At 42.1% G+C, this 24,444-nt stretch overlaps 1 protein-coding gene across 1 annotated transcript in view; it reads left to right on the top strand.

Annotated features, from left to right (window-relative positions):
• CAMK4 (calcium/calmodulin dependent protein kinase IV) overlaps positions 1-24,444 on the top strand; it is a 302,575-nt gene that overhangs the window by 253,836 nt on the left and 24,295 nt on the right. Inside the window, exons 7-8 of the mRNA XM_038403756.2 lie at positions 663-737; positions 15,290-15,365. Coding sequence (XP_038259684.1) covers positions 663-737; positions 15,290-15,365 — 151 coding nt within the window. The remainder of the gene's footprint in view (positions 1-662; positions 738-15,289; positions 15,366-24,444) is intronic.

Here is a 24,444-nt window from a genome sequence, read left to right on the forward strand (position 1 = left end):
TTCTGTTTTACAGGAGAATCGGGTAATTAGAATTTCTGACCTGCCAGTAGCTGGGTGATGTGTTTCAGAACTGAAAGACACACATTTCTCTAACAATACAAAACCATCCATTTGGAATATAATTTATCTTCCAAAGGAACACTGGACTAAGTACATCATCAGAACGAAGGCCCTATTTTCTTGAAAATACTCTACAAAATGGATAGCGCTCTGTTTTATAAATGTACCTTCTTCAGTTTTAAATGTCTTCCCTTTTGTATTTATTTATTTTGTATTCATAGGATTTTGTATTCCATGCTCTGTTCAGAAGTTCTGAGTACATGATTGACTCTGCGTCTGACTCTTCCTTGCTGACTACTGTATGTTCCACTGTCTTTAGGGAAGCTAGCACAAGTTGTACTTTAAAAATATTTTGGTGATCTTAGAGCAAGAGGATTTAATCCATCAACACAAATTTTGCTTCTGTATAATTTTGTTTCCATGCAATTCTTTTGAAGTAATTTTTCTTTTAATTTGTTTCTTAAAATGACAGTGATTTTTCTTAAATGTAGTGTTTTCAAAAAGAAAAGTGAAGTACTTCCCCCTGTTGAATCTATGCTCACTTTACACAGTTACAAGCAGACAATAAAACTTTTATTTTATGTTTCTACAAATCCTGACAGCTGATTTTGGGCTTTCCAAGATTGTGGAAAATCAAATGACCATGAAGACAGTTTGTGGAACTCCAGGGTACTGTGGTATGTTCCTTTATTACTTATAATATATTGGACTTAGACTTTGATTCAGAGACTATTTACATCTTCCAGTTTCTGTGTTTGGCAAATGAAAGTTTCATAATATTGACAAAGCCCCTGAACAGCTTAAATCAAAAACTAGAATTCAGAAGCTGGCATCAGTGTTAATTTTTCAAAAACATACATACTCTATAGTTCCAAGCGACATGAACCAACATTCCAGTGCATTTTCTAATATAATTTCATAATTTACATGAAAGTACTCTGATGTTGAATACAAATTAATACATTATACAATAATATTCCACTTATACATAGGGCCCTACCTCTATTCACAGCAATAAAAAATTGCATCACAGACCGTGAAATCTGTTCTCCCTTTGTGAAATCTGGTCTTTCGTGTGCTTTTATCCAGATTTCACAGAGGAGACCAGCATTTCTCAAATTGGGGGTTCTGATCCAAAAGGGAGTTGCAGGGGAGTCACAAGGTTATTTTAGGGGGGTTGCGGTATTGCCACCCTTACTTCTGTGCTGCCTTCAGAGCTAGGCGGCCGGAGAGCGGTAGCTGTTGGCCAGGCGCCCAGCTCTGAAGGCAGCACCTGGCCAGCAGCAGTGCAAAAGCAAGGGTCGCAATACCATACCATGCCATCCTTACTTCTGCGCTGCTGTCTTCAGAGCTGAGTGGCCAGAGAGTGGTCACTGCTGACTGAGGGCCCAGCTCTGCAGGCAGCAGAGCAGAAGTAAGGGTGGCAATACCATACCATGCTATCCTTACTTCTAGGCTGCTGCTGGTGGTGGCTCTGCCTTCAGTGCTGGGCTCCTGGCCAGCAGCCACTGCTCTGCAGTTGCCCAGCTCTAAAGGCTGGGAGGCATGCAACATACAATTTTTTTCAGGCAGTTGTGTCCATGATTTGCATTCATAGATACTGCATTTATGCATGCAAACCGGAGGCTTGCCTGCACAATAACATCTAGCTGGCCATTTATTTTCATAAATACCTAATATGCACGTGCAGTCATCATAACCGCATGAACAAATTAGGTGCACGATTGTACATGTAACTTTGGATGCAACATTTGGCTTCTGACTGTAACCCATGAAGTATAATACATAGCAGCTACAACTTTTATTGCTTAAGTAGTTATTCAGTTTAGGTTATTCAATATTTATGTTGTTTTTATGTTATGATATTGGACAGGCCTTGACCAAAGTTCTCTTAAGAGCTTTAATGACACTGTTTTACCTTGTATTAATCATGGGCGCTAAGTATGCAGTTTATAAAATGAATCATGTGTTAGTTATATTGTTCTGGTATGTTTCCTTTTTCTTCACTAAAGTCTACATTTTCCAAAAGTGAAAGTTGACTTGGCTATGCAAAAATGTTTACCCTATATTTTTGCATACAAATCAAGTAATTGCATATGCAAGCAGTTATTTGCATGTATAATTACTCATTTGCATGTACAAATACAGATGCACCCATATTTTTACCTTTGCTGAAGTCAGCCTCTATTGTCTGAAAATATATCTCTAATTTCTGAATTCAGAGGAAAGATGGATTCTGGCATGGAAGAAGCCCTTTCTTCAGATGGTTGATCTTGAATCCATGGAAGTCAATGGCAAAGCTACTATTGACTTCAGTTTTGCAGCAATAGGCCCAAACTGAATACACCATTCGCAAGTAGAGTTTAATTAAACTTTTTAAATAGTCAATCATAATTATGAAATGACATTGCCATAATACAAACGATAATGTGAAAATAATATATTACTGCTGGCACCACCTGCTTTTAATGTAACTTTACATATTTAAATTGTATGTAGTGGGTTTTCATATTAGATTTCACAGCATTTCAGTAAAAGGAAATAAATCATAACACATCATACACCACAAGCATGAGGCTTTTAATAACAGAAGGCACGACTAACTCAAATATAAAGAAAAAGCGTGGATGCTGAAAATTAAACAAAAAGTCACAGAGAATCATACTCAGACAAAAATAGGCTGTCAAGCTGCCGAGTAGGAGAGGAGGTCCTGATCTGAATCAGGAAACTGTAATGCTAATAGTCCATGAATAATTAAGTGCTGAACATAGTATGTCCAGTGCTTTGGAGAGAAAATAAGTCAGCCACAAAATGAACACAGCTGACTGTAATTTCTATATGCTTAATATGTAATAGAAAAGTGTAACCATACATTTTTATCTGGCTTGCATCCCAAACACAGATAACACACAGTGTACAGGCAGAAAGGACAAAATACAAAGCCATCCTTGCACCAATATATGGGAGCAAAACTCTTCAATTAAAGAAAAAGCAAATGTGTTACCAATCTTGGAAAAAATTTAAAAAGGCAATCATAGCAGTTAGCATCCAGGCCCTAGCTAACTCCTGGGACAAATGTTAAGAGAAAAGACCTACTGAGCACTTGGAAGACAAGGGAGCATCTGCACTGGGAGCATCAAATAACAGCTGGTAAACTGTGATGCCGGCACTTGCCCGCTAGGAACACAACTGAGACCATTGGCTTATTTCATAAAGGGCACCACAGAGATGGCCATTGCTGCATAAAGAACTGAAATGTTCCAGACCCTGTTATTAGAATATTCAATTTATTGTTGGAGTCAGAGTTTTAGGATCTTTTTCTTGAGCCCGGTGACTTCTTGTATTTAGGGGACAGAGGAGAGGAATTGATGGGTGTCAAAGAAATGCTGCTTCCTGTTCTTCCTTGTGGAGGACAGGGAAGAAAGAAAATAGAAATGTCCCTGCTGACCCCCACTATCCCTCCTGGAGGGTTGGGGATTAGAAATGCCACAGTAGATGCATTCCCCCGCCCTGCAGGAGCACAGAGTTACCAATTTGTGTCTGCTCTCCCCTGCAGTAGGTAAAGATACTGCCAATAACACAGCAGATCACGCCTGTCCCCAGCTTCCAGGACGGGGAGATGCCACTACGCCTGCTGCCGACATCTAGATACCATGATGGATCCTCACTGAGGTCCCAGTCCTGTAAGGTGCTGAGAATCTTTAACTCCCACTGAAGTCAGTAGAGGTTGAGGGTGCTAAGGACATTGCAGGATGAGGCCCTAAAGTCTCAAGCGAGCAGGGCCTGCTGGTTATGAGGGGTTTTCGTGGTCTAGTGCTAGGCTATATTCAGCCCTGCAGATAGCTGGTACATAGGCTGTAGTCAACAGCATATGCAAGTTGAGGGTACAAATGGCTCCTTAGGGCAGCAAGGTGTTCCTCAATACATTACTTAGATTTAAGCTCTTTGGAGCAGGGAGTGTCTTTTCATTCTGTGTTTGTACAGCACTTACCACCAGGGGGGATTGGTCCAGACTGGGGGTCCCAGACACTATTGCAATACAAATAATAAATAACAGTAATCATAGACTCATAGAAATGTAGGGCTGGAAAGGACCTCAAGAAGTCATCAAGTCCAGCTCCCTACACTGAGGCAGGACTAAGTAAACCTAGATCATCCTTGACTGGTGTTTGTCCAACCTGTTCTTAAAAACATCCAATGATGGGGATTCCATAATCTCCCTTGCAAGTCTGCTCCAAAGCTAAACTGTCCTTAGAGTTAGAAAGCTTTTCCCACCTTCTAACCTAAATCTCTCTTTCTTCGGATTAAGCCGATTACTTCTTATCCTACTTTTCAGTTGACCTGGAAAACAATCAATCACCATCCTTTTTATAACAGCCCTTAACATATTGGAAGACTGTTATCAGGTCTCCCCCTCAGCCTTCTTTTCTCAAGACAACATATTCCCACTTTTTTTTTTATCCTTTCCTCAGAGGTTAGGTTTTCCAAGCCTTTTATCATTTTTGTTGCACTTCTCTGGACTTTCTCCCATTTGTCCACATCTTTCCTAAAGTGTGGCGCCCAGAATTGGACACAGTACTCCAGCTGAGGCCTCACCAGTGCTGAGCAGAGCAGGATATCTTACATACAACATGTTTGTTACCACAACCTAGAATGTTTTCCTTTGTCATAATTGCATCACATTATTGACTCATATTCAATCTCTGATCCACCATTACGCCCAAATCCTTTTCAACCATACTATCGCGTAGCCAGTTATGCCCCATTTTGTAGTTGTGCATTTGATTTTTCCTTCCTAAGTGAAGAATTTTGCATTCGTTTTTATTGGATTTCATCTTGCTGATTTCAGACCAATTCTCCAATTTGTCAGAGTTGTTTTGAATTCTGATCATGACCTCCAAAGTGCTTGCAGACCCTTCCAGCTTGGTGTCGTGTGCAAATGTTATAAGCATACCCTCCACTCCCTTATCAGGGTCATTAATGAAAATATTGAATAATGCAGCTTCCAAGGTGGTGACGATTCAGCTATTTATATATATGTGCAGAGGGAAGGAGACAGCAGGAGGTTTTTGTGGCAGTGATTGGGAAGAGGAGACTGGGTGGCAGTTATGTGTGTCATTAAGGGTCCAATCCTTGGTGTGCGTATTGACTCTCTGAGGTATTGAGGGCCCTTAGCATCACACAGATTCAAACCAGGAAAGACCTCTGTGGGAGTCCAGTAGATAACATCCTCCCAGTTTGACAGTAAACCATTGATAACTACTCTTTGAGTATGGTCTTTCAACTAGTTGTACATCCACCTTATATTTTCATCTAGACCACATTTCCCTAGTTTGCTTATGAGAATGTCATGTGGGACTGTGTCAAAAGCCTTAATAAAACCAAGATATATATCACGTCTATTTCTTTCCCTCACCCACTAGGCCAGTAACCCTGTCAAAAAATGAAGTTAGGTTGATTTGCCATGATTGTCCTTGACAAGTCCATGCTCACTACTACTTATAATCCTATTATTCTCTAGTTGCTTACAAATTGATTGTTTAATAATTTGTTCCAGTATCTTTTCAGGAATTGAAGTTAGATAGATTCATAAATACTAAGGTCAGAAGGGACCATTCTGATCATCTAGTCTGACCTCCTGCACAATGCAGGCCACAGAATCTCACCCACCCACTCCTATGAAAAACCTCACCTATGTCTGAGCTATTGAAGTCCTCAAAACATGGTTTAAAGACTTCAAGGAGCAGAGAATCCTCCCTCAAGTGACCCATGCCCCATGCTACAGAGGAAGGCGAAAAACCTCCAGGGCCTCTCCAATCTGCCCTGGAGGAAAATTCCTTCCCGACCCCAAATATGGCGATCAGCTAAACCTTGAGCATATGGGCAAGATTCACCAGCCAGATACTACAGGTCTGACCTTAGTATCTATGAATCTACAGAAAATTCTTTCCTGGATAACTCAGATCCCATCTAATCCCATCTAATATCCCATCTCAGGGGATTAGTCCTATTTACCCTGAATATTTAAAGATCAATTACTTACCAAAATCACATTATCCCATCATACCATCTCCTCCATAAACTTATTGAGTAGAATCTTAAAACCAGATAGATCTTTTGCCCCCACTGCTTCCCTTGGAAGGCTATTCCAAAACTTCACTCCTCTGATGATGGTTAGAAACCTTCATCTAATTTCAAGTCTAAACTTCCTGGTGGCCAGTTTATATCCATTTGTTCTTGTGTCCACATTGGTGCTGAGCTTAAATAATTCCTCTCCCTCTCCTGTATTTATCCCTCTGATATATTTATAAAGAGCAATCAGATCTCCCCTCAACCTTCTTTTAGTTAGGCAAAACAAGCCAAGCTCCTTAAGTCTCCTTTCATAAGACAAGTTTTCCATTCCTCGGATCATCCTAGTAGCCCTTCTCTGTACCTGCTCCAGTTTGAATTCATCCTTTTTAAACATGGGAGACCAGAACTGCACACAGTATTCTAGGTGAGGTCTCACCAGTGCCTTGTATAATGGTACTAAAACCTCCTTATCCCTACTGGAAATGCCTCTCCTGATGCATCCCAAAACCGCATTAGCTATTTTCACAGCCAGATCACATTGGCAGCTCATAGTCATCCTATGATCAACTAATATTCCAAGTCCTTCTCCTCTTCCGTTACTTCTAATTGATGCATCCCCAACTTATAACTAAAATTCTTGTTATTAATCCCTAAATGCATAACCTTACACTTCTCACTATTAAATTTCATCCTATTACTATTACTCCAGTTTACAAGGTCATCCAGATCCTCCTGTATAATATCCCGATCCTTCTCTGAATTGGCAGTACCTCCCAGCTTTGTATCATCTGCAAACTTTATTAGCACACTCCCCCTTTTTGTGCCAAGGTCAGTAATAAAAAGATTAAATAAGATTGGTCCCAAAACCGATCCTTGAGGAATTGACAGATCTATAATAGATTGACAGGTCTATAATTCCTGGGTTCTCTTTGTTTCCCTTTTTTAAGATAGGTGCTCTGTTTTCCCTTCCCCAGTCTTCTGGGACCCCTGTGAGCTCTCAAAGATATCACTGATGGTTCAGAGGTTGCTTCAGCTAGTTGCGTAAGTCTCCTAGGTTGAATGTCATCAGGCCCTCCTGACTTGAATATATCTAACTTATCTAAATATTTTTAACCTGTTCTTTCCCTATTTTGGCTTGCATTCCTTCCCCATTGTTGATATTAATTGTGTTGAGTACCTTGTCACCATTAAGCATTTTAGTGAAGACTGTAGCAAAATAATCATTAAACACCTCAGCCTTCTTGATTCCTTCAGTTATTAGCTCATCTTCCCCACTATGAAGAGGACCTACAGTTTCCTTCATCTTTCTCTTGCTCCTAAAAAACCTCTTCTTATTGCCTTTTATCTCCCTGGCCACGTGTAACTCCTTTGTGCCTATTGATGATTTCCAGACCATCACCAGGAAAGGTTTTTAGTGTGTGGATGCTGGGTGGTGGTGGTGGTCTGTGATATACAGGTCAGACTTGATGATCTGATGGGCTCTTCTGGCTTTAAACTCTATGACTCCAGAGCAGGATTTGGTCTATAGGCTGTGTTCAGTTGAACTTAACTGCAGTTTTGAGTGTGTCTACACAGCATTTTGGAACTAGCAGGAGTGAGCCTCTCAGCCTGGGTCGACAGACTCAGCTGCTGGTCCTCACGCTAGCACTCTAAAAATAACTGTTTAGACAGCTCTTCGAAGTTGCAGCTCGGGGTGGGGGGGACTTCAAAGTCCAAACTCCAGCCTAGGCTGCAACTTCAAAGCTCTGTCTACACAGCTGTTTATAGAGCGCTAGCCGTGAAAGTCAGTTGACTCAGGGTGGGAGGCTTGCTCCCCACTCACTCCAAAATGCTGTATAGACATAGTCTTTGGTGCCCTGATCAGACAAGAAGCACTGAGTAAACCTGTCTGTTAACTTCTGTATGTATCCAAACTCTTTGAAGTGGTTGTTTTTAGTGTTAAATCTGTATACCTGTGAAGTAGTGTCACTAGCTAATGAAAATGTAAATGTGGATTGGAGAGAATAAACATAAAGAAGAAAAGGGAGAGAAAGAGCAAATAGTTACAGTATTGCTGACCATGCTTTCTGATGTTTGTTGCTATAGAAACGAAAGGAAATGGGAAGACATTGATGAAGGCAGCAAGATTACTCTATTAGCTTGTAACGTAAATGATGATAGGATGCAAGTAATACATACACTTGTTTGTGCAGTATCTTTATCATGCAAACAAAGGAACTAAACATCCCTTAGAATTAAACCTATTCCTAGTGTCTTTAGTCTCATCAAATTGTATTTTGAGTATTAATTATTAATCTCCATGCTAATTTCTGTCATTGCTAGTAAACTGCAAATGTCATAAAGCTGTAGTTGTTGCTCAGTGTCAGAAGCCATTTTTATGCCGACATTTTTGTAACTATAAAAGATTGTGTGAGGAAGCAAACACATAATGCAGCCTCCAAAGTGGTGACGATTCAGCTATTTATACTGCATATATGTGCAGAGGGAAGGAGACAACAGGAGATTTGTGTGGCAGTGATTGGGAAGAGGAGACTGGGTGGCAGTTATGTGTGTCATTAAGGGTCCAATCCTTGGTGTGCGTATTAACTCTCTGAGGTATTGAGGGCCCTTAGCATCACACAGATTCAAACCTAATTCTTTGTATTTTTCATTTTGGAAGGAACATTAAACATATATAAAACTCTGAGTCAACAGGAGCTGGAAGGGGTTTCTCAACCCATTTCAGAGTGGTAGCCATCTTAGTCTGTATCAGCAAAAACAATGAGGAGTCCTTGTGGCACCTTAGAGACTAACAAGAAGTGGGTTTCAGTCCACGAAAGCTTATGCCCAAATAAATTTGTTAGTCTCTAAGGTGCCACAAGGACTCCCCATTGTTTCAACCCATTTAGAATCCCCAGCTAATTGTTTCTGCAAAGTGAATTTCTGACAACAGCAATTCATTAGAATTTGGCATTTACGTGCCACTTTATATCTTCAGAATGCTGTACAAACCCCTAACTCCCTTCACAACACTCCTGTAGGAAAAAGGAAATGTTATCCCCATTTTACTGTCCCTGGTATGTAGTGATGGCCAACTTTTTGGTGCACTATGTGAAATGAGCCAGTGGTCTCAGTTCTGTTCCTAGAGGACAAACACCAAGGAAGAGAGAAAGGTTAGGCAATGTACACAAGGCTACAGAGGGAATTGGTTGCAGACCCAGAATTAGACCCCGAGCACTGTATTGCTGGTCCCATGCTCTGTACTGTATACCGCAATTGCTCCAACAGACTAGCAAAGCTTCAGACCAGTAACCTTTCTTTTTTCCCTTATCCCATCAATTAGGGTTGGGTTGTCGTGCAAGAATCCTCCATCTTTGTCTGTCCAAAGCAGCACTAAGGTCCACCTGCTTACCATATTCTTTGATGCAATTTGTCCATCACTTTGATAGCTTTCTTTGGAGTCTTTCTTACCATCACCTCCTGCCATGCTATGATCATCAAGTCCCCTTCATTCATCCTCTGCATGTGTCTGAACCAGTGACATTGTGCTTTCTGGATTTTGTCAGCCACAGCATGGACTTTGACTTCCACCCTAATGCTTTCATTTTGAAATCTTTTTCTCTGTGTAAACAGCAGCGGACTTAGAACTGACTTCTGCTGCAGTCCAACATTCACTTCAAAGGTACTTGTTCCAAAATATTTTTGGATCACTGTTTTAGGTAATCTATATATAGGGCATTTGCCATAGTTATTAAATCCTCAGCCGCTCCATATTTCTTCATCACTGGTGTGAGTTTCCTTCTGTCCACTTTATCATATGCCTTTTCTAGGTCTGTAAAGGCCCAGAAGCTTTCCTGTTGGTACTGTAGCCACTTCTTTATCCCTGGTTGAATTATAAACATGGTATCTGTAGTTCTTCATCCTTTCTTAAAGTCACACTTGTCTTGTTCGAGGAAGGGTTCCACCACTCTCCTAATCCTAGCATCCAGGATACGTTCCAATATCTTCATCCTATGAAACAAAAGCTTTATTCCTCAATAGTTTCCACGTTCACGGATGCTTGTCGTCTTATGTATTGGGATCAGGATAGACTTGCACCAGTCCTTGGGAATTCTCTTGTCTTGCCATATGGCTGTAACCACTCTGCTCACCCATGTAATGCCTCTGTCACGTGGGACTTTCACTAAGTCTGCTGTCACTTCATCAGATCCTGCTGCCTTACTGTTCTTCATTTCCTGGACTGCATTTCTCACCTCCTCCTCAGGCACCACATTTGGATCACGTATTGGCAACTCCATCCTAAAGGGATTTGCCTCATTTAAGAGACTCCCAAAGTATTGTTTCCGTCTCTCCTTTCCTTATTCAGGTGTTACTAGCAGTCTCCCCAATCATCATTTACAAATGATGTGCAATACCATCCTCCCCACCTTTGCATCTCATTTTAGCAGTGCAGTATGTCTTTTTGCCAGCCACCTGTGAGTCATTTACAAGCTCAGCATATAGATCATCTAGGGTACTTTATTTGACCTTTTTCACTTCCCACTTGGCAGCTTCTTTGTATTTGTTTTTATTTCCAGAAATGGATTCATTTCTTTTTCTTGATGCTCTGTTTTTTTGTTTTTTGTTTTGGATCACTGCTTGCACTTTGTCAGTCCACTGCTACTTCTCTCTTGCTATTGGTTTTCCCCATCTACATTGTCCGCAAACCTCTTTCACTTCCACAATGAACGTTCTTTTGAGGTGGTTCTACTCTTTGTCAGCTGATGGCAAATCAGTTTCTGGACACACATCCTGTACTTTTTGCACAAACTTCTCTGCTGCACTTCTCTTAACTTTCTGTATTTAAATCTTCTTTCTTTTGAGTTTAGTTCCTCCTTGTCCAATACTCTACCACAATCATTGCCACGGGAGGCTTGTGTTGCAGTGCTAACATCTCAGTAGGTATTGATTTGCAGCCCATAACTCGACTCCATTGAGATTTCCTCACCAACATCATAAGGCTTTTGTTTCCACCACTGATGTACATAACCAACTGACACACCCTCTTTTGGAATCAAGTTGTTTGGCAATACAGTAATGTTTTCCCTTCATCATTCATAGTGCCTAGGCTGCATTTTCCTAAACACATTTCATACCCTCTTTTGTCTCTGCCTGTGTGTGCATTCAGATCACCCAGCATAACCAGCAGCTCCTTCGGGGCTGTTGTGTCTGCTAGCACCTGCAAATCTTGATAGGAAATCTCAGCCCGAATGTGATGAAGAGGAGAAGGAGATGCCTTCACTGATATCAGAAACATGACACACTTAATTTTTAACAGCCAACCGTCTGTCACTTACTCTAATAACTGCACACACCATCTTCCTCAGCTCTTCTCTCCTTGCCACCCACATTTTGTTATGTCCCCTTTCGTCACCTACATAGGCATGTTTACAACCTAAGGCCAACCTCTTCGCTGCACTCCCTATCCATCACATTGAAACCTCTCCTTACCATCACATCAGTGACTTCCATACCTTTACACGTCAGACTGGATATACACAGTGTTGCCACTTTTGAAATATGGGGTGTCTTTGGCTGTGCAAGTCACTGCTTTTAGTCTGATTCTTCGCTCCGACCACTGATCCTCTGACCCTCTAGAGGGCAGTTCAGACACTGGCTGCCAGAAATCCTATTGGCCCAGGGCTGCCAGGCTTGAAGTGGGTGAACCTCTGGCAGAGGGCAGAAAGATCAGTAGCAGTAGTCCCTGGCAGGAGGCAAACAGGCCAGCCTCACCCTTCCTTATAACCAGCCTCAAGTGTATCAGTTGCTATCCTTGACACACACCACAGTGAGAAGAACTTTCCCTAATTAGTCTAAGTACATGCCCCCTCTCTTCCCACCTTGTTGCTATAAACCTGGTGGACCATCAACCGGCAGTGCTGGTGTCACCACTGCCCAATGCTGGGCTTCATTTAACCCATGGATGGGGGCTTGAGATCAGAGATTTCATTCTCCTAGGTAGGCTGCCTTGAACTGTCTGGTTATTTTAAAGACACCAGGTGCCTGTCTTTCATACACCACACTTTTAATGAAAACATCTGCGCCACATGAAGACAAGTGATGGGGAGTTTGGCTGTCAGAGGCCATCCTAGACATCGGCCTTTTATAAACATTTTATGGGTGTTGGGAGCTCATCCCAACCCCACTCCAGCCATAATAGCTCTTTGGAGAGAAAGTAAGAATAGTCCCTGATAGTCACAATGAAGTTAGAATAAAAGTTGGGTAAATGTTATTGAAACTCCTAGTACTGAATTTCCTGAAGTTCTATAGCGCCCAAGAGAGAGGAGGAAAAATAGTGCATCTTTCTGCGGCTGGGACAAGACGAGTTAGGTCAGGTCTGCACCAGGGTGCTAAAGTGGTAATGCTAAAGTGGTATACGGAAACAGCAAAACATTCCTTGTGACGCAGCTAATACCAGCAAAACTAGGCTTTTGCCATTATACCTGATTCCAGCTCCACCAAACAAACAAAACAAGTTACCCTGGCAAAAGTACAGTTTTTGGAGGATTCAGAGAAGGATTAATTACAGAGAACCAAAGCCACATTATTCCTGAATAAGAGCAGCCACACAGGGGTTTAACATGCTTTAATTTGTGTGTGTTGACCTCATACCTTTAGCTGAGTCTCCTTAACTTTCCTAAGTAATCCCGCTTAGAGGTGGGCTTAGTGTGGATCTGGCATTTGGTTCTGATATACGTTATATAAGATATGTGTTTGTATGTTTGTTCTTCTCTTCCTCCTCCTCTCTTAGCCCAAAGTAAGTACCATGAGCGTTTTACTATTCAGGATGTCTCAGTGATTCAGCCTCCATATTTGCAAAGCTATATCAATTAAAATGTAAGAAAAAGATAAGAACATAAGAATGGCCATAGTGGGTCAGACCAAAAGTCCATTCAGCCCAGTATCCTGTCTACCGATAGTGGCTAATGCCAGCTGCCCCAGAGGGAGTGAACCTAACAGTTAATGATCAAGTGCTCTCTCTCCTCTCATCCATCTCCATCCTCTGACAAACAGAGGCTAGGGACACCATTCCTTACCCATCCTGGCTAATAACCATTAATGGACTTAACCTCCATGAATGTATCCAGTTCTCTTTTAAACCTGTGTTATAGGCCTAGCCTTCACAACCTCCTCAGGCAAGGAGTTTCACAGGTTGACTGTGCACTGAGTGAAGAAGAACTTCTTCCTTTTATTTGTTTTAAACCTGCTACCCATTAATTTCATTTGGTGACCCCTAGTTCTTATATTATGGGAAAAGTAAATAACTTTTCCCTATGCACTTTCTCCACTCCACTTATGATAGAGGTATATAAAATCATGAGTGGTGTGGCTATTAGCCAGGATGGGTAAGGAATGGTGTCCCTAGCTTCTATTTGTCAGAGGATGGAGATGGATGGCAGGAGAGAGATCACTTGATCATTACTTGTTAGGTTCACTCCCTCTGGGGCACCTGGCATTGGCCACTGTCGGTAGAAAGGATACTGGGCTGGATGGACTTTTGGTCTGACCCAGTATGGTCGTTCGTATGTTATGTTCTATATTTTAATTGATATGGCTTTGCAGAAAGTCTTACTGCACGCATGCATATTGTCTGCAGGAGGATATTGGTTTGCCTCCATGGGAGAATCAAAATGACAGTTTACATAAAAATTATACAAACTACAAAGAATGACTTTCAGCTTTTCATAAATATAACATATAAAGTCTGTGTGTTAGCTGTTCTCTAACGTTTGTCTGGCAGGCAAATGGTATTTTTTAAAAATATGCTATAATAGCACTATCGAAATTCATCCAAGTTCAGAGGGTCTTCACAAAGCCTTCTGTGCCATGTAAACCCGGTTGTGCAGGAGGCTGTGAGTGTAGCAGTAGTCCTGGGGGGAATATATCCCCTTTATCCCCTGGAGTGGGAGGAGGAGGGATTAATAAGGGACAGTTGGAATGGATCCAGAGAGACTTCACTATCTTCTTGCTCTTGCAAATCCATTGACTGGGAGTTCCCTTGTAGGAGAATCAGTAGTGACTATTCCAGCCCATAGGCCTCACGAAGGACAATATTGTAGTGCATATTCAGAAGAGGGCAAATTGAAATTTGGTGTGGCCAAGGGATGAGGGAAAGGGATGGGTGCATCATGTCAAGTATTGTGTTCCTCTACTTCACTGTGAGATTGGGCTCCCCCTGCTGATATTAGGCTACTTTGCCTCAGGAAGATATGGCTGGTTGGCAGCTGGCAGAGTCAGAAGCTTCTGATAATGGTGTTCAGGGGAATACAACAGCTGACAGGGCTGGTCAGAAACTTGTCAGGGAGTGGGAAAAATACATAACCTTTGAAAGTTGTGGGGAACAGAGGGTTTTTTCAAGGAGGCACGTCATGGCATATATAGTGTGTATACAGATGTTTGCATAACAGCTGGAGTATGTATCTCATATCAAGCATAGGCAGCAAGTGCATATCTTACATGAAGCACACATCATGCTCTTGGCTGTTCTTCAGCATCACCATGGGTTGAGCTCCTCTGGTGAATAATGGCTCCTCTTTGCCATTTCAGAATTGTGAGTCTCCTCAGACACTGCCTCTCCCTTGTGCCCTACTGTGGCAATTGCAATTGACTGGAATGCTCTTGCTATCTGTTCCCAGGGTTGAACTCCTTGAGTTGGGCAATAGGGCTTTTTCAAGGAAAAGTTCTTGACTCTGGAGTGATCCTTTTGCAGCTTTCCACGCCCAAGAGTGTCAGTCTTCAGCGAACAGCACCCTATTCCTCCCATGAGAGGCTGAACATGAGAAAATCTAAAACAAATAGATTTGGGCAGGGAGAGACATAGATGGAGTCAGAAAAAGGACTTGTAATGGAGAGTGGGTTTCAGCCTTAATTATAGCGACAACTTGACTTCAGAATTACTGGAACTATTAAAAAAAATACAAATATTATGTAGTCAGTAAAACTCAAGCTACTGAGAGTTTTACCTAAGTAAAGACTTTCAAAGTCAGGCCCTATTTGTTCTACAGTACTTGAAGAGGACACATTGAAATTACATTCTGAGTTAAGAAGTCAGACATGTTTGAAATTCTTGACCTTTATTAGTAGTATTTATTTCTGCATTAAACTTTTGTTTTAGTGACAATGTGTTTATCATCTGCAGCACCAGAGATTCTACGCGGATGTGCCTACGGCCCAGAGGTGGACATGTGGTCTTTGGGAATAATCACCTACATCCTGTAAGTTTAGACAGTAATACTGAGTGCAATATAAAATAAGGTGTTTTGATATTTCATTTTCTAGGCCACAGATTTTTCTGACTTTCTGAACTGTGCTAACAGAAAGTGAAAAAATTCTTAATTTGTTTTATATGAGTTATATTTTTAATGGTATTTAAATGATTTGAAGGTTGAAGGAGCACTGATAAGATTCAAGTAATACATTTACATATATATCATAATATCGCTTGTCTAAATTACTGCAAACACTCATTAAAAATGAAAGAATTATAAAAATAATTTATTTTTGACATTTTATTATGTTTATTTTTTGCATTTCACTCACCATGGACAATGAAACTAGATGGGCTTATTTATAATCATTTATGTGTCATATTTCTAGCACAGTGTTGTGTTTGGGTTGAAAAATCTCAAGGGCAATGTTTCCATTTCCATGTTTCAGTGTTTTAATAACTAGATTCATTATTGATATCCCCCCTCAATAAAAACTTAACTTTGTACTTAGACTGCTTAAGTATCCCTTTTAAGATATTTTATACAGGATAAACATATTACTCCAAATGATATCTGGACACACTGAATAATGGGTGGTTCTTTTTAAATCTTGATTAAATACTGTAAATAAAGTTTTTCCTTGCCTTTCATATGTGTTTTGCCTCTTTAGATTATAAGTGCCTAAGGACAGAGACCATGTAAAATAATGTTCTTCATATCTAAATAAATAACAGTAAAGCACTTACAAGCTGTAGAAAAGATCTACAATGGCAATGCCAGATTGTATTTGCCACTAATAAATACTTAAGGATATACAATCATCCCACAAAGATTTTGGATATAAACTTAGCTGTTATGAACTTTGTACATTCTTGGGCTGCATTAGGAGAGCTTTGCCCTGAATAGCTGCCCTAAAGCTGGTTTAGCTGGCTTGCAGAAATTGTCCTTATGCCCTGGCAAGTGCCATTGCCATAATGTCTTGGCAAGTGGTTTAACTTAGCACTTCCCAGGGAACAGGCCTGGCTCAGAGCACACAGGAATAAGGAAGCACAAAGCTGAGAACTCCTCAGATTCAGCAGAGGATCTGGCACACTGTATGTATTTCCTTTTAGGGAATAGTGCACTTACTAAACTATATTGTAAATAAAATTACTAGTGTGCTTAGATATTGTACAGTGAGGAGTGTGCCACAAAAACCTGGACAGAAAAGAATGACACAGAATTGTGCTCTGATGCAAATTGAGAATAGAAGCAATTATCTTTTCAAAAGAGCGGACACAGTGGGCCAAAAAGAAATCAAAGCACATGTCTTGTAATAGCAAGGAGCACAGCTGCACCAAGGTTTCATAGAATCATAGAATATCAGGGTTGGAAGGGACCCCAGAAGGTCATCTAGTCCAACCCCCTGCTCAAAGCAGGACCAAGTCCCAGTTAAATCATCCTAGCCAGGGCTTTGTCAAGCCTGACCTTAAAAACCTCCAAGGAAGGAGATTCTACCACCTCCCTAGGCAACGCATTCCAGTGTTTCACCACCCTCTTAGTGAAAAAGTTTTTCCTAATATCCAATCTAAACCTCCCCCATTGCAACTTGAGACCATTACTCCTCGTTCTGTCATCTGCTACCATTGAGAACAGTCTAGAGCCATCCTCTTTGAAACCCCCTTTCAGGTAGTTGAAAGCAGCTATCAAATCCCCCCTCATTCTTCTCTTCTGCAGACTAAACAATCCCAGCTCCCTCAGCCTCTCCTCGTAAGTCATGTGCTCTAGACCCCTAATCATTTTTGTTGCCCTTCGCTGTACTCTTTCCAATTTATCCACATCCTTCTTGTAGTGTGGGGCCCAAAACTGGACACAGTACTCCAGATGAGGCCTCACCAGTGTCGAATAGAGGGGAACGATCACGTCCCTCGATCTGCTCGCTATGCCCCTACTTATACATCCCAAAATGCCATTGGCCTTCTTGGCAACAAGGGCACACTGCTGACTCATATCCAGCTTCTCGTCAACTGTCACCCCTAGGTCCTTTTCCGCAGAACTGCTGCCGAGCCATTCGGTCCCTAGTCTGTAGCGGTGCATTGGATTCTTCCATCCTAAGTGCAGGACCCTGCACTTATCCTTATTGAACCTCATTAGATTTCTTTTGGCCCAATCTTCCAATTTGTCTAGGTCCTTCTGTATCCTATCCCTCCCCTCCAGCGTATCTACCACTCCTCCCAGTTTAGTATCATCCGCAAATTTGCTGAGAGTGCAATCCACACCATCCTCCAGATCATTTATGAAGATATTGAACAAAACGGGCCCCAGAACCGACCCCTGGGGCACTCCACTTGACACCGGCTGCCAACTAGACATGGAGCCATTGATCACTACCCGTTGAGCCCGACAATCTAGCCAGCTTTCTACCCACCTTATAGTGCATTCATCCAGCCCATACTTCCTTAACTTGCTGACAAGAATGCTGTGGGAGACCATGTCAAAAGCTTTGCTAAAGTCAAGAAACAATACATCCGCTGCTTTCCCTTCATCCACAGAACCAGTAATCTCATCATAAAAGGCGATTAGATTAGTCAGGCATGACCTTCCCTTGGTGAATCCATGCTGACTGTTCCTGATCACTTTCCTCTCCTCTAAGTGCTTCAGGATTGATTCTTTGAGGACCTGCTCCATGATTTTTCCAGGGACTGAGGTGAGGCTGACCGGCCTGTAGTTCCCAGGATCCTCCTTCTTCCCTTTTTTAAAGATGGGCACTACATTAGCCTTTTTCCAGTCATCCTGGACTTCCCCCGTTCGCCACGAGTTTTCAAAGATAATGGCCAAGGGCTCTGCAATCACAGCCGCCAATTCCCTCAGCACTCTCGGATGCAATTCGTCCGGCCCCATGGACTTGTGCACGTCCAGCTTTTCTAAATAGTCCCTAACCACCTCTATCTCTACAGAGGGCTGGCCATCTCTTCCCCATTTTGTGATGCCCAGCACAGCAGTCTGGGAGCTGACCTTGTTAGTGAAAACAGAGGCAAAAAAAGCATTGAGTACATTAGCTTTTTCCACATCCTCTGTCACTAGCTTGCCTCCCTCATTCAGTAAGGGGCCCACACTTTCCTTGGCTTTCTTCTTGTTGCCAACATACCTGAAGAAACCCTTCTTGTTACTCTTGACATCTCTTGCTAGCTGCAGCTCCAGGTGCGATTTGGCCCTCCTGATATCTTTCCTACATGCCCGAGCAATATTTTTATACTCTTCCCTGGTCATATGTCCAACCTTCCACTTCTTGTAAGCTTCTTTTTTATGTTTAAGATCCGCTAAGATTTCACCATTAAGCCAAGCTGGTTGCCTGCCATATTTACTATTCTTTCGACTCATCGGGATGGTTTGTCCCTGTAACCTCAACAGGGATTCCTTGAAATACAGCCAGCTCTCCTGGACTCCCTTCCCTTTCATGTTAGTCCCCCAGGGGATCCTGGCCATCTGTTCCCTGAGGGAGTCAAAGTCTGCTTTCCTGAAGTCCAGGGTCCGTATCCTGCTGCTTACCTTTCTTCCCTGCGTCAGGATCCTGAACTCAACCAACTCATGGTCACTGCCTCCCAGATTCCCATCCACTTTTGCTTCCCCCACTAATTCTACCCGGTTTGTGAGCAGCAGGTCAAGAAAAGCGCTCCCCCTAGTTGGCTCCCCTAGCACTTGCACCAGGAAATTGTCCCCTACGCTTTCCAAAAACTTCCTGGATTGTCTATGCACCGCTGTATTGCTCTCCCAGCAGATATCAGGAAAATTAAAGTCACCCATGAGAATCAGGGCATGCGATCTAGTAGCTTCCGTGAGTTGCCGGAAGAAAGCCTCATCCACCTCATCCCCCTGGTCCGGTGGTCTATAGCAGACTCCCACCATGACATCACTCTTGTTGCACACACTTCTAAACTTAATCCAGAGACACTCAGGTTTTTCCACAGTTTCGTACCGGAGCTCTGAGCAGTCATACTGCTCCCTTACATATAGTGCTACTCCCCCACCTTTTCTGCCCTGCCTGTCCTTCCTGAACAGTTTATAACCATCCATGACTGTACTCCAGTCATGTGAGTTATCCCACCAAGTCTCTGTTATTCCAATCACGTCATAATTCCTTGACATCACCAGGACCTCCAGTTCTCCCTGCTTGTTTCCAAGGCTTTGTGCATTTGTATATAAGCACTTGAGATAACCTGTTGATCGCCCCTCATTCCCAGTATGAGGCAGGAGCCCTCCCCTCACAGACATTCCTGCCTGTGCTTCCTCCCGGTATCCCGCTTTCCCACTTACCTCAGGGCTTTGGTCTCCTTCCCCCGGTGAACCTAGTTTAAAGCCCTCCTCACTAGGTTAGCCAGCCTGCTGGCAAAGATGTTCTTCCCTCTCTTCGTAAGATGGAGCCCGTCTCTGCCCAGCACTCCTCCTTCATGGAACACCATCCCATGGTCAAAGAATCCAAAGCCTTCTCTCCGACACCACCTGCGTAGCCATTCGTTGACCTCCACGATTCGACGGTCCCTACCCAGGCCTTTTCCTTCCACGGGGAGGATGGACGAGAACACCACTTGCACCTCCAACTCCTTTATCCTTCTTCCCAGAGCCACGTAGTCCGCAGTGATCCGCTCAAGGTCATTCTTGGCAGTATCATTGGTGCCCACGTGGAGAAGCAGGAAGGGGTAGCGATCCGAGGGCTTGATGAGTCTCGGCAGTCTCTCCGTCACATCACGAATCTTAGCCCCTGGCAAGCAGCAGACTTCTCGGTTTTCCCGGTCAGGGCGGCAGATAGATGACTCAGTCCCCCGGAGGAGAGAGTCCCCGACCACCACCACCCGCCTTCTCCTCTTGGGAGTGGTGGTCGTGGAACCCCCAACCTCAGGACATCGCATCTCATGCCTCCCAACCAGCGGAATCTCCTTCTGCTTTCTCCCCCCAGACATATCATCTGGTCCACTCTCCGCATTGGTACCTGTGGAGAGAACATGAAAGCGGTTAGTTACCTGTGTCTGTGTTACTGGAACCCGGACATTCCGCTTACCTCTTCTGGAGGTCACATGTTGCCAAGCTTCTTCACTGGCCTCTTGGCTCCTCTGTGCAACCTGCTCTACATCTTTAGAGCTTTGTGCCCCTAGAAGGCTATCCTGAGTTTGGTCCAGAAAATCCTCAGTCTCTCGTATACAACGCAGGGTCGTTAACTGTTGCTCCAGACCTTCAATCTTTTCTTCCAATATGGAGACCAGCTTGCACTTTGTACAGACAAAGTCGCTTCTGTCCTGTGGAAGAAAGACAAACATGGCACATCCAGTGCAGGTCACAGCAGCTGAACCCCCCCCTTCCATATCACCTACCTACTATGAGCTTCCTCAGAGACGTTGGCAAGATGTAAGCCTCACTGGGCTCACTCCAGGCGAACTCCCAGGCAAACTCCTGCTGTGAGCTGCTCTGCTGTCCCCGCTGCTCCGCTGCTCCGCTGCCGCTCAGCTGGTTCGCGAGGCTCTGGCTATTTTCAAACAGCCAGGCTTCCCTGACGCAAACACACAGACACCCTAATGCCCGCCCCCTGCAGGCTAGCAGCCAATCAGACACTCACTCAGGCTCTCTCCCTGCCCTCCCAGCAAACACACGCTCGGATACTTCCTCAGCAAGCAAACACACACACTCGGATACTTACCAGTCCCTGGGGACTTCAGCCTCCAACATTTTTGGTGCCATGATTCCAAATGCCATTGCTGCTGATTCACATCCAGCTTCTCATTTGGAAGTCTGCCATGCAGTTAAGCAGAAAAGAAATGGCGAGCTGTTGGGCACAGAGAGTGGGGAGAGGCATGGCCTGCCCACCTTAAAAAAAAAAAAAAAAAGAAGTTTGTTTGCTCTATTTCTGGATTGAAATGATCCATAATTATAAAAATATTTAATGTTTCACTTTACAGTTTAAACTCAATACTGTTCTGTAGCCAGAGATATAACTGACAAAGGATTGTAAGATCCAAAGTGTCCCAAAGTTTTTTAGGCAAACAAGTTTTCTACAGTGTTGTGCGCTGTTTACACAACTATCTTTGCCAGTTTAGGCCCAAATATTCAAACAGGGAAATCTAAAGTTAGGCACCTAAATCTGTAGTTTGGTATCTAAATAAAAATGGCCTGTTTTTCAGTGGTGAGTATTGCAGTTATTTTATTTTTCATAAATGAAATGCTTCTGAAGAAGGTTTTTGACAGTTAAAGGTCATTGTGCATTGTGCATGCTGTAAATCTGTTGTTCTGACCCTTCTCCTTATGGGAGAATGAGCGACTTCCGTTAGTCCTGTGGCAACATTGATGCTAGACTGATTTGCTTTCTCTTGTGCAGCATGTTTGTAGGATGATTTCAGTCAGTACATTCTGGGAAGGGGGAAGAAAACAGGATTTTTTTATTTAAATGTGTGTGTGTCTGTGTGTGTGTACATTTTCTCTCTCTCACACACACACACAAAATATATATAAAATATAGCTGACAAATTGTTTTAATACAAAATCTTGGGAAATGCAATTTTTTTATATAAAGCATAAATAAGATCAGCGATCTTCTTTCATTTTCCTTTAAAATAATAAGTTACAATATCTCCTTAATGTAAGAAATTAGAGTATGATTGACAGGAAAGAATAAAAGATTCTTAAAGGAGATTTTATATACGCAGGTCATAAGTTATTAGACTAAACCTCAGATCTGTGGTTTGTGTATTGAAGAGGAACACAGGCAGTTTTGCATTTTGGAACCCACTTTTCTGGATTCCTGTGATCATTTTGTTGTCCGTTATTCTCTTATAACAAAATTTGTTTTCCCATCTCAAGACCTGCCAGAAATCTGCCCTGGAGTACACCTCAGACCTTGTCTCTTATATCCAGCTTTACCCCTTCCTCTCTAATGCAAGTTATATTGGGGCGGATCCTTAGCTATTGTAAATTATTATCATTGTTCCATCGAAGTTAATGGACAATTTACACCAGCAGAATATCTGCCTTGTATTCTTCTATAAAGACGTATCCAGAAATCCCATCCCACATTAGAGAGGCATATAGTAATTAACAAATATGAGACCTTGTCTAAAGTCAGTGTTACGCTGGTTTAATGAAAATTGTGATTTATTTTTTTTACCCACTTAATTTACTTGGTACAAAACACAATGTGGACATTCTTAATCCAATTTAGACCTAGTTTATATTGATTTATCTTAATTTGGTAAGGAATCAATTTAAGGTAAATCACTATAAATCTGGTTTAAGTCAAGTTGAGTGTCCACACTGTGTTTTGCACCAGTTTATTGAAATCATTTTCAAATTACAGCTTTATTTAAACTGGCCTAACTTTAAATATAGAATAGAAGACCATGGGCATAGATGGAACACTTAACTATTTGGAGTTGAAGCATAGACATGAGCAGTAGTAATAATGGGTAGGAGAGCCACCTATTCTGTGAAATTCTCTTTCAGTTCACATGATAAGCATTACAAACATACGGTGTTAATGAGTCACTGTGACAATATTTGTAGCAGTAGGTAGAGAATAGTTTATCAGAGCCTATAACTGGAGCAGACAGAATAAGTGCAAGAACCATGCATAGGCACCCACAACAAAGCAGGATAACACTGAAATGTTAAAATTGGTGAGGCATACAATGTGCAATTGGTGAGGCATACAATGTGCAATTATGTTTTTTCCAGATTATCTCTAGGACAACTGTATTCTACTTTATTGCAAAATCTAACCCTTGATGCAATGACACCCAGTTATAGCTGTGTCATTCCTAATGTATTAACTCTGCACAATTCTAGATGGAGTTAAATTTTAAAAGGATTTAGGTTTGATTTGAAGAAATCTTGTTTTTCTTGTCAAATTGGATGCTGTTAGCATATTTCCTCTTTAATTATGCTGGTTACAAGAGCTTCAGTTGGTCTTGCTGAAATGAATTCCTTAGCCCCCTGAGAACTACAGGATTTTTCCCCCCCACTGTTTACATTTGAGATTTCATTTGATATTCAGAAAAGGAAGTACTCTCCTGCATTATGCGTGACTTAGCTCATATGGGGACTCAGTAAACTAGCTGTCACATGCAACTACACTACAGCAATTAAGGGTCATTTTCACCCACTATTTAATCATTGTGTCCACAGTTATAAGCAGCAAGATGTCAGATCTCTAACAAATAGGAAACTACACAATGTTACTACTTGTGCATTTTGTGGAAGGGCAGGAAAGATGGGAAGCTGAGGTGGTTTTACACTGCTGAGCCAATGTAAACTGAGCTGGTGCTTCCTGCTGGATCACTGTCAGGGATTGTTTCGTGAATTATGTTCAAAAGGTAATGGGGGAAAGGAGAATATAAGAAAGGAGAATATAAGAAGGCTCTTAGAGGCCAGATTCTGAAAAGTTCTGAGAGTGCAACCTCCCTCTGAAGTCAATGGGGATCAAGGTTGTTCTGCACCTTGCAGGGTTGGGCCCTCTCAGATGATAGTAAAATGGACCAATTTTATGCTTTGGTATTTCAATTACAGTTAACATCACTAATGATTTACTATAAGTGTTCCAGGTTTCAGAGTAGCAGCCGTGTTAGTCTGTATTCGCAAAAAGAAAAGGAGTACTTGTGGCACATTAGAGACTAACAAATTTATTAGAGCATAAGCTTTCGTGAGCTACAGCTCACTTCATCGGATGCATCCGATGAAGTGAGCTGTAGCTCATGAAAGCTTATGCTCTAATAAATTTGTTAGTCTCTAAGGTGCCACAAGTACTCCTTTTCTTTTTATAAGTGTTCCAGTAAGTTTAGATGAGGGAGAAGCAGCAGGGCAGAAAATAAGAGAAAGACAGAGGAGGTGGCAGAACAGAGATGAGCCACCATATCAACAGGAATTGGAATTTGACCTCGTTGATATTACTGAAACCTCCTGGGAAGATTTCCATGATTGGAATGTTAAAATCACTGGTTATAACCTATATGGGAAACATCAACTGGTAAAAGGAGAGGAGGAGTGATACTCTGTCAAAAACAACATTATCTGTTTCCAAGTCACTGACAACTCAGAGGAAAATGATCTTGAATGCTTATGGATCAGT

This window comes from Dermochelys coriacea, chromosome 5 (genome assembly GCF_009764565.3).
Source record: "Dermochelys coriacea isolate rDerCor1 chromosome 5, rDerCor1.pri.v4, whole genome shotgun sequence".
NCBI classification, from domain to species: domain Eukaryota; kingdom Metazoa; phylum Chordata; order Testudines; family Dermochelyidae; genus Dermochelys; species Dermochelys coriacea.